This window comes from Myotis brandtii, unplaced genomic scaffold, assembly GCF_000412655.1.
Source record: "Myotis brandtii unplaced genomic scaffold, ASM41265v1 scaffold194, whole genome shotgun sequence".
Lineage (NCBI taxonomy): Eukaryota > Metazoa > Chordata > Mammalia > Chiroptera > Vespertilionidae > Myotis > Myotis brandtii.
The window spans coordinates 563533-574907 of NW_005357232.1; the positions used below are offsets into that span (position 1 = coordinate 563533).

Sequence of the window (11375 nt, forward strand, 5' to 3'; positions counted from 1 at the left end):
GTCTATCTTAAATAATAGACAAACATGTAAATTAACTGTCCCTCCGCTACGCTTACCAGCCAATCAGGAGAGTATGCAAATTAACCCAACAAAGATGGCGGTTAATTTGCACAGGTAGGGGCGAAGCGGTGGAGTGAAGACTGAAGGCTCCATCTGGAGCCACGAAGACTGAAGGCTCCGGCTGGAGCCTCGAAGACTGAAGGCTCCGGCCGGAGTGAAGGCCTGGATCCCGGGTGCTGGAGGAAAGCTGGTGCCGGCAGCCAGGGGAAGGGAAGGCCTATTGTACGAATCTCTTCGTGCAATGGGCCTCTAGTATATATATAAAAGGCTAAGTGACCGACCGACCAGCAATTTAAAAATAAACGTTGACTTGTGCATGTGTGGTACATATAAAACTCTCACTGGCGCCAATCGCACATGTGTGTTTCAATCTGTCATTGTCCATCATGAATTTGGTTGACACTTCTATTATAGAGAAAAGGTGAATAGCAATATTAAAATATTTCTTCTAATTAATTTCCTTTCAGTGTGCACGAATCCATGCACTGGGCCAATAGTGTATTATAAAATTGTACACCTGAAACCTATATAATTTTATTAACCAGTGTCACCCCAATAAATTCAATAAAAAAGTAAAAAATGATTATGCACATAATTGTTACCTATATAAATGGGCTGATGCCTTTTGTAATATAGCCAGAACTCAAAATTGCCCTAGCTGGCTTGGTTCAGTGGATAGAGCATCGGCCTGCAGACTGAAGGGTCGTGGGTTTGATTCTGGTAAAGAGCATATGCCTGGGTTGAAGGTTCAATCCCCGGTGGGGGTGTGCTGGAGGCAGCTGATTAATGATTCTCTCTCATATTGATGTTTCTATCTCTCCCACTCCCTTCCTATATGAAATCAATAAAAATAGATTTTTAAAAAATCCTATAAAGAACTCAAACTTATCTGGGCTCATTTTTCACTTGTCAGTGTTTTAAAAAAGTAAAAGAACAATATACTGTGGTAAGGGTACTAGGGAATGGGCATCTCATGCATGGCTCTGAGTATATAGGTAAATTTCCTGGTGTAAAGTTTTACAGTCTGAATGAAGAGCTTTCCAAATGATTATATTTTTGGCCTAGTTATTCCACTTTAGGAATCTAAGCATTTGGGAAATATGCTATATATTTCAAGATAGTAAATGGGGAAGACAACAGTATGTTCTTAGTTAAATTTATTTGTTTGCTGGGCCATTCATTCTTGTGTAAATAAAAACTAAGGAACTACCTTACTTGTCTTTCAGGACTACTGTCTCAGAAATTGGCATTTGGGGAGGGAGGAGGGGGGAGAGAGAGAGAGAGAGAGAGAGAGAGAGAGAGAAAGAGAGAGAAAAACATCGATGCATGCACCCCAAGCAGGGCCTGCACCCCAAGCAGGGCTTGGGTTGAGCCTGCACCGAGGTATGTGCTCTTGACCCGGAATTGACTGGCTGACGCTCTAACCACTGAGCAACCGGCCAGGGCCAACTTTATTTTTTAAATTAACAGTCAGCGCTCACTCAAAATGACTTTGAAAACCCTCAGGAAAAATAATCTGCTATATCTTCTATATTTAGAGCAGGAGGTATCTCTTATGTTGGGATAAAAGCTATTTTAGGAGCTACTGTTTAAGATACTCTGACATTGGTATTTACCTTATGATTTTTACAGCAAATGGACAGTGCAGAAATATAGAGAATGGAACCAAATTGTATAGCACATGGTAAATGATAGGACCAAGAAACTATAAAAAAGGACTAAATATAGAAAAGGATTAAGCATACTTTTGGAAGAAAGTGTAGGTTTCTATATGCTGGGGTTGTTTCTAGAGAAAGTAACTGCTAATATCAGGCTGTGACTACTAAAGAGCCAAACTTGTTCCAGAGCTGAGGAAATGGATAAGGATTCCTGAGTAACATCTGTCATCACACAGTTATACAGAATGAATTTATAGGGTCCTTTGATTAGACTGGCGGAGGGGGACCTTTTTTCTTCCAAGGGCCATTTGGATATTTATAACATCATTTGTGGACCGTACAAAATTATCAGCTTAAAAAAATTAGCCTGCTATATTTGGTCAAACATTTAATTAACTCACTACTAATGCCTTGGCAGGGCTGGACTTTCCCCACTCCTGGTTTAGACACTGATCTTGCTGAATCAAAAGGACAGGTGGCTCAAGAACCCTCTCCCTTCCTCTTTCTCTCAAAATCAATAAATTATTCTTTAATAATAATAATATTGAATGTCAGCTGTAGTTGAAAATAAAAAAAAATTAATCTCCCTCTCTTAACCATGAAGAAAAGGAAATAACATTAAATTTACAACGATGTCAGCTTTAGATATCAGAAAAGGAAGATACTATTTCACCAGCAAAGAGGAAAGAGTTGTTTCTAGTGTCTACAGTTTTTAGTCTTACAAATAGTCTGTGTCTGTTTTTTTAATGCCCTTATAATCATTAACATGTCTTAGCTAAGAAGGTTATGGACAAGTTTATCCTTTTCTCCCCTCCCTGGAGCAAATATCAAAACAATGTATTTGATTGAATGCAGACTCTATACTATGTTTTTTTTTTCTTATTTTTTTTAAATTGTGGGGGCTTTTAAAAATGTTTTTATTGATTTTAGAGAGGTGAGGAAGAGAGAGAGAGCGAGAGAGAGAGAGAGAGAGAGAGAGAGAGAGACAGACATATATTGATGTGAGAGAGAAACATCGATTGGCTGCCTTCTGCACTGGGGATCGAGCCTGCAACCTGGGCATGTGCCCTGACCAGGAATCAAATCAGTGACTTTTCGGTGCACGGGACAATGCTCAACCAACTGAGCCACACTGGCCCAGGCACTATCTTTTCTTTTGATGAATAAAAATATTGGTACAGTGAAGCATGCTTGTATTTTTTATTATTTTATTTTTTATTTCAGAGAAGAAGGGAGATGGAGAGACAGAAACATCAGTGATGAGAGAGAATCATTGATTGGCTACCTCCTGCACGCCCCACACTGGGGATGGAGCCCACAACCCGGGCATGTGCCCTGACAGGGAATCGAACCTTGACCTCTTGGTTCATAGGTCAACGCTCAACCACTGAGCCACACTGGCTGGGCAAGCATGCTTGTATTACCGATTTCATCCACAGATACATACTGTCATCTATGTGGCAGGCTTCAATTCACAAAAGTATTCTTTGGACTTACAGCACCAAAATTAATTAAGGTGTGCAATGGAGGTTGCATTTTCCCAGTGGTCCTGGCCTACGAAATATACACTGAGCTATGGTCTAATTCCTTTTTAGACCTTAAAGAAACAAGAAACTCATCTTGCCACTTAGTGGTTATTTATTTTCCCACTAATAAAGTTTATTTGCTATGCTGTTGTTCTGCTTAATGTCTCTGAACCTTAATTTCCCCACTATACCACAAGTGTGTTCCTTATGATTTCTTAAGGCCCCTTTCCATTGACTGCACTTTCTCTGATAATGCTGGTGAACAATGAAGACAGAAAGCAGCATGGCAGGAAAAGGAAGGCTCTGAAATATTAACTGTTAAATAATTAAGACTATGACTTACCAACTCTATTTCAGTGACTGCTGCTTTTTTTGGTTATTCCATGTGCTTAAGGTGGTAGTAGTTATATGGGTAAATGTAAAATGGAGTTCTAGCTATAAAGGTTTTACATTTTTTATTGGAGTGTAATTTATTTGTAGTACCGTCTATAGATTACTCTGTGTGCTCACCAAGTATTGGTTACTTCATTTTGGTCTTAATAAATAGAATGAGTTTAGGTTTGAGTATTGCTAACCCAACTTTTTGTTGCAGACAAAACTTACCTGGGGTCCCTACTTATGGTTTTATATGCTTCGTGCTGCCACGTCAACTCTCTCAGGTATTACTTTTCTGTTTGAATATTGTATAACTACTGTAATATGCTCCAAGAGCTCTGCCACAAAGGGGTGTTTCAGAAATGAAGGAGAAACAATAGAGAGTTAATCACTCTCAAGCTAGTTAGCACTGAAAGTTATCAATCTCACTTGTACTTCACCTTAAAACATTCTTCAGCTTTTGGCTGTGTGTGTGTGTGTGTGTGTGTGTTTAAAGGATTGAAAATGGCTATATTAATTTAGATACAATTTTCACAGTCTTAAACCTTTTTTGTTAGCACCTGTTTTATTTTGTCATTTGGTACCCTAATGCCTGTAGTTATAATTCATTTATTTTATATCATTAATATATTTTTAAAACTTTTTAATTGATGGAGAGAGAGAGAGAGAGAAAGTAATGTTGATTGCTGTTACATTTATTTATGCATTCACTGGTTGATTTTTGTATGTGCCCTGACCAGGGATGGAACCCACAACCTTGGCGTATGATTCTCTAACCAACTGAGCTACCAGGCATGGACAATGTTTTATTTCCTTTTTAAAAATATATTTTTATTGATTTCAGAGAGGAAGGGAGAGAGAGAAAGAGAAACATTAATGATGGGAGAGAATCATTGATTGGCTGCCTCCTGCACACCCCCTACTGAGGTATTTGCCCTTGACCAGAATCAAACCCGTGAGCCTTCAGTATGAAGGCTGACACTTTACCCACTGAGCCAAACTGCTAGGGCTAGTGTTTTATTTCTTAAACTAGAGGCCTGGTGCACGGATTTGTGTACTATTGGGGTCCCTCTGCCTGGCCTGCACCCTCTCGTCATCTGGGGGGATGTCAGAGAGCCGGTTTCGGCCCGAACCCTGCAGGCCAGGCCGAGGGACCCCAATCAGTGCACCGGGCCTCTAGTGTGTGTATAAGATCTTTGGTTAATCTCTTCCAGCCCTCCCCCCGCCCTCCTTTCCTCTGAGATTCATCAGTCTGTCCCATGTTTCCATGCTGTGGTTTCCGCTCCTGGGTCGAGCATCTTCCTCCTGGTGGTCAGTGCACGTCATAGCTCCCAGCCAGTCGGCTGGTTGACCGGTCGCTTATGCTTTTATATATTTAGACTGAGATATAACTAAGTCATATTTGAAAGAAATGAATTATCAGCTTATGACTTAATCATGCTAACTTTAAATATAGGTTTTAAATCATAAAGCTTTCTCTTCTAATTTTAACTCCTTCATAGCTTCTATCACTTCCTGCTTTTTTATTAGATCTAATTTTGAATAGTAATTCATTCAACAAACATTTACTGAGCACTCAGTATATGCTGGACAGTCTGTTGAAATGAAAAGAACATTAGCTTTATATACAGACCTGATTAAATTTTGGATTTGCTTTGTCAGCTTCGCAAGTTCTTCAACCTCTCTGAGTCTAACCTTTCACAGTGCCTGGCATGTATGATACAAGCCATTCCTCTCCTCCAGCCCATTGGCATCCTAGCTCTCTAAGAATATGCATTTTTTTAAAAAAAGAAATAGACATTACTGGGAGTGTTAACAGGTGCCTAAAAGGAGCCATAGTGCTTCTTGAGGAAATCAAGGAATTATATGCAGAAGAGATATTGAATCTTCATAATCTCTCTGAGGGCAGGAACTATAACTTTTGTATTTCTACAGTGCTTTGCACATAGAAAGTGCTCAAGAAATGTTTATAAAAAATACATTTAAAAAAAAAAAGAATTGTTTATGGAATTATGTAAGCTATTTAACTTTTGTATCTTTAGTGTGTGACTTTCTTGGAGAGAAGATTGCATCTGTTTTGGGCATCAGTACCCCAAAATACCAGTATGCCATTGATGAGTATTACAGGATGAAGAAGGAGGTGTGTCTCCCTTTTACATTTTCTTGATTAGGTTTGCTTTGCTATGGACTTGATGGGTTGTATATTGAACACATGTATTATCTAGGTGCCCAAAAGGTAACTCCCTTATGCTAGGCATTTCATTTTAGAGTCAGTTTCTTTATCAAATTAGCATACATTTTTGGAATTTTTTAATACTGAAAGTTTCCTAGGATCTATTTGTAAAATTGAGCTAGATTTACTGTGCTAGGTGCTATGTATGTTATTCATCTTCACACACCTCTCTCTGGATTATTATCTTCCAATTTTAAGACAAGGAAACAAGACCCAGTCTCTCTACTTAGGATGCATAGCCTGCATGTAGAACTGGAGTGAGTTTGATGCACAGAAAATTATAGGTACTAGGAATGTGTGTCAGTAGTTAAGGCAACCTGTCTATAGTGAGGTCTTAGAGTGGGGGTGAAATGAGTTTAGCCTTAAACAATGAGAAAGCTTTAGCATTTAAGAGCATGGGCCCAAGAAACAAAGAGTCTGAATTCAAATTAACCTTTATAAGCCTCAGTTTACTCATCTTTATAATGAAAATTGCAGCATCCATGCTGGGGTTGCTCTAAGGATTAAATGAGTTAATATGTAAACAGAACAGCACCTAGTATATATTAGTGAAAATGAAAAAAATATTAGTATCTCTTACTATTCTCCTTCAAGCACTTGAGGGTAATTTAGATAAACTTAGAATAGAGAGGAATGAAAATATGTTGTATGTTTGGGGAAATGGCAAGAATACTACTTTATTGTCACTGGAGCAGAGTATAACAGAATGGCTGGAGATGAATCTGGAAAGCTCAACTGACTTTATATTTATTTGGTTTCAAAAACGTTTGATGAACAACTTGTTTAGAACCTCATTACCTCATGGGGAGTATTGAATAGCCTCTCTAAATGGCCTTTCTCATTCACTCTCTCTTTTTTTTTTTTTCTCATTCACTCTCAAGAAAGCCCTAGATTAATCTTCTTGACAGGTTAGTCATTCTGTACCCATACTGCAGGGACAAATACACATGCCACCTCTTCCATAAACTTAGTAGTTCTGGAACTGGAAGTTACTATTTCTGAATCTCTATAGTTATTCCTTTGTCTCAATGCTGTTTTTACATGTCTTAACTTCCCTCTTAGATTGTAAACTTTCTGAGGGCAGAGACTGCCCTATCTGTTACCAGGTGCTTATGGGAACACTAACCACGCTATGTCAATTTAGTGAATAGACCACCCTGTTCCAGTGAACAGGCTGATACCCTATAATCGAAGTGATATAGTATTAGCTATAGTTTTAGATTAATCTGCGAAGATATATCCCTTGTCAAAGTTAGTTCAGGTTTCATCTCAGAGGGGGAGGGGAGGCAGGAAGAGGTTAAATAAAGAATTATATGCATATATGCATAATCCATAGACACAATGGTGCCATGAAGGCCTGGGGAGGGGACAGGAGCAGGGTGGAGGGGTCAATGGGGGAAAAAATGGGGACATCTGTAATGCTTTTAATAATAAAGATATATTTTTAAAAATGACAACACTTCTAAAATGTCATGTAATAGTTTTCATTTCAATTTGGGAATGAAAGGGAAGGAAAGTATGTCTTATCTTAATTAGACCAAAGTGAATTGGACACGATACTGTTTTGGTTAAAAAAGAAAAAAACAACAAGCAGCTACAATTGGGGGAACAAATATTATTCCTTTCGGACATAATATTTGAACGATTCTTGGTATTTCCTCTTTTTAGGAGGAGGAAGAAGAAGAAGAAAACAGGATGTCTGAAGAAGCAGAAAGACACTACCAACAGAATAAGCTGCAGGCTGATTCCATTGTTCAGACAGATCAACCAGAAACAGTGGTGTCCAGTTCATTTGTGAATCTCAATTTTGAAATGGAGGGAGAGTGTGAAGTATTTACAGAAAACAAACAAAATCCAGTCTCTGTCCCACCATAGAATGCAACGACTCTCAGACTTCAAACTCTAAGGTGGTTTTTATACCAGGAACTTTCACATTCTCTATTCAGTGGGATTTAATACAGTTATTTATATTTTAAATTATCTATAAAGGGAAAACTCTTTATTCTTGGGCTCTATCTAGCAAAAGTCAGATCTGAAATTTGGATATTTGTACTATGCTTTTACTGTGTGTCAAATTAGTGTTTTGGTTTTAAAATGATCTTTATAAAAATGTTAAGGACATTTTAGAGCCCTAACTGCCAATTAAGAAGAGTTAATTATCATGCTTGTCTGTTATTTGTGTTTGTACAAAAAAAATGGGTCAAGTTGCTGATTAAGGCTAGAGTTGATATTCCTAATCTCAAATGAAAAAGGATTTTCCCTGATTTTTTCATGCTCTTATTCATATATCTAACCATTAACTTCATACTAAAGATGATTCACTGAGTAATAAAAGGAGTAAGATAAAAGCACTTTGAATTTTCTTTCCTTGAGAATAACTTTACTTTATGGAAAGGTGATTGAGTCTGTAACACCAAATAAGATGGTTTTTTTTTTCTTTTTTAAATATTTTTATGGATTTATGGTGTGATTCATGGCATATGATGGCAATCTTTTTAGTAATGGGCCTATACTACATAATTTAGTGCTTAAAGGATTAGTTATCAGATTATGTAATTAATGTCACCATAAGTTACAGTTTACCAATAGCTCTAAAACATGCTAACCTAACATCTTCCCTCCAACTTTTTTTTAACTTCTAATTTGAGTTAGTACTTCCAACTCAGATATTTGGTTATCCAGTGAAGGCATGCATATCTAAAGGTGATCTGAATCTTTTCTCCTTAGAGGTAATATATCTAACAAAAACTAGAAACTTGTCTGATTATAGTAGAAGGAAGATAATGACCTATGAAGATTTTGTGCTTCTTGAATTTTATTTTCTTTACTTGTCTAACAGTGGCCAGTTTGTAATGTTTACATAGTTAAACACTGTGCCTTAAATTTTTATATTTTTATTTATGCAAACTATAAAATTTCCCATAAATGCATTAAATGGTTTTGTCTTATTTTTAAGCCTTTCAGTTTTTCTTCCTTTCAATCCTTTTAATATTTACTGTCCCCTGTGGATCATAGTTTGTGATATTCTATCTTTTTCTAATCTTTCATCTCATAAAAACTAGACATAATATAATTGAGAACCCTTACAATGAGTTAAATTCTCTAACAATAATCCTTAACAAACTGAAGTTTTATAAAAGGTAACCCTGGTACTGGTTAATAAAACTAGACAGATTTTTTTATACCAATGATTTTACACTTGATCTTAGCCAAAAGGCCGAGAAGCGATATATATACCAATGATTTTAAAGTAAAATATTAACTTCAATACTTTATTGAAATATCCTATTAAAAGAAACATCATATCTAAACACTTCTAACCCAGAAATGAAATGAATGGGGAAGTCTGTAATCTCTGATATACATAATACTTTAGGGGAATCCTTAAGGTTAAATGATCACATTATAATTTAAACTACCCTTCAGATATTCACATTCTTAATGACTAATGTCAGAAATAGTCCTAAATATTACACAGATTTAAAGTGGACTCCTTCTACCTTCAGCAAATCACACTTGTCACATTTAAACTAAGTGGAAACAGGATTTACTGCTTCCTAATTTGGTCCTATTGCTTCCAAACTATTAATTCCAATAATGAGAACATTTGCTGTGTTCTATAGGCATTTGAAGTCTTTTATTTAGACCATTTCTAAGGATTCTGCTTCAAAGGTTTTACATGCAGCATTCAAGCTTATGTTAATGAATACAGTCTAGTTTTTGAGATCATGTATCATCAAGGTCTGCAGAGTTTTCATTGTCATTTGCAACAAGGGCTTCTCTGTTCTCATAAGTCCAGAAGCCATTCAGATCGATTAGAATGGTGGTAACTGTGTCTCCTTGATTACTGTTGATTAAATCCTGAAGAGAGATTTTCAAAGGATCCTTTGGTTTTACCATGTCAAAGATTTCATCCTGCAAGAGAAAAGAAAAACACAATGGAATGTTATATATGATTCACTTAATTTTTATCACACAGTGACCTAAAATTCAGCACTTAAGCTTATGTAAAATTTTTGTAAAAGAAAAAAACCAACAGATACGCAGTCTCCTTTTCTATGTACAATCACAGAATTTTACTGGAATATTTCTTAGTTATGTGATAACTATCAAAGAGTAAGAAACTGAGGCTCGAGTTTAAGCTAATACAAGCTACATAGGTAATTAATAGCTAAACAATTTAATGTAGTGTTCTTTGAGTACATGTTAACTAACTACTTGTACTTTTGTTAGTGATGAAGCAAACCCTTGATTCAATTTAAGTGCAAACCCAGCTCAAACTTAAAGGCTTCAGAGCCAAGATTATGACAAAGCTTCATTTCCAATATTGATGTCAACCTTTTACACTCTGGACCTATGATGAGGGTGGGGGGTTGGTATCAAAGAATTAGTCATCCAGAAGAACACTAATTGTGCTAAAATTTACTGGAATAGATGGAAGAACCTCTTCTAAATAAATACTTACAAAGAATTAGTACGTGTTTCCTAATCTTTTTGTAATAAAATTACTCAGTATTTAGTGTCATTAAAGGAGGAAAATTACATTTTCAAAAGTTTAGAACAGCCCTAACTGGTTTGGCTCAGTGGATAGAGCGTCGGCCTGTGGACTGAAGGGTCCCAGGTTCAATTCCAGTCAAGGGCATGTACCTTGGTTGTGGGCATATCCCCAGGAGGGGGTGTGCAGGAGGCAGCTGATCGATGTTTCTCTCTCATCGATGTTTCTAACTCTCTATCTCTCTCCCTTCCTCTCTGTAAAAAATCAATAAGATATATTTAAAAAAAAAAAGTTTAGAACAATTTAGGTAAAAGAAATGAATGAACTTTTATATGTTTGTGAAACTTCCTCTTCCAGGTTGGTGGCCATTTAAAATTAACTAGTTCTATTTATTTATTTTTTTATTGATTTCAGAGAGGAAGGGAGAGGGAGAGAAGCATCAATGAGAGAGAATTACTGATTGGCTGCCTTCTGCATGCCCCCTACTGGGGATCAAGCCCACAACCCCAGCTTGTGCCCTTGGCGGGAAATCGAACCCGTGACTATTCAGTCCGCAGGCCAACACTCTATCCACTGAGCTAAACCAGGTAGGGCTTACCTAGTTCTTAAGTTGCCTGTTGCATAGTTTAAAATTTGTGTCATTTATATTAAACCAAAATAACCCTTTATCTTATTCTTGGTTAAATCTGAATGAGTTATTTATTACATTACTAGAGGCCTGGTGCACGGGGAACAGGGGTCCCCTCAGCCCAGCCTGCACCCTCTCCAATCTGGGACACCCTCAGGGATGTCCGACTGCCGGTTTAGGCCAGATCCTGAGGATAGGACCTAAACCGGCAGTCAGACATTCCTCTCACAATCCGGGACCACTGGCTCCTAACTGCTCACCTACCTGCATGCCTGATTGCCCCTAACTGCCCCCACTGCTGACATGGTTACCCCCAACTGCCTCCCCCACTGGTCTGGTCACCTCTTACTACCCCCCTCTCCCGCTGGCCTGGTCACCCCCAACTGCCCCCCTGCCAGCC

General features: G+C 37.5%; 2 protein-coding genes across 3 annotated transcripts in view; one reads left to right on the forward strand and one right to left on the reverse strand.

Moving 5' to 3' along the window:
• FAM177A1 (family with sequence similarity 177, member A1) overlaps positions 1 to 8802 on the forward strand; it is a 26132-nt gene extending 17330 nt beyond the window's left edge. For both annotated transcript variants that reach the window (XM_005864963.2, XM_014538600.1), the window contains exons 3-5: positions 3837 to 3903; positions 5662 to 5759; positions 7521 to 8802. In XM_005864963.2, coding sequence (XP_005865025.1) covers positions 3837 to 3903; positions 5662 to 5759; positions 7521 to 7727 — 372 coding nt within the window. In that variant the 3' untranslated portion in view covers positions 7728 to 8802. The remainder of the gene's footprint in view (positions 1 to 3836; positions 3904 to 5661; positions 5760 to 7520) is intronic.
• A 656-nt stretch (positions 8803 to 9458) lies between these two features.
• Positions 9459 to 11375, reverse strand: part of PPP2R3C (protein phosphatase 2, regulatory subunit B'', gamma) — a 34018-nt gene continuing 32101 nt past the window's right edge. The window contains exon 14 of the mRNA XM_005864962.2: positions 9459 to 9767. Coding sequence (XP_005865024.1) covers positions 9579 to 9767 — 189 coding nt within the window. The 3' untranslated portion in view covers positions 9459 to 9578. The remainder of the gene's footprint in view (positions 9768 to 11375) is intronic.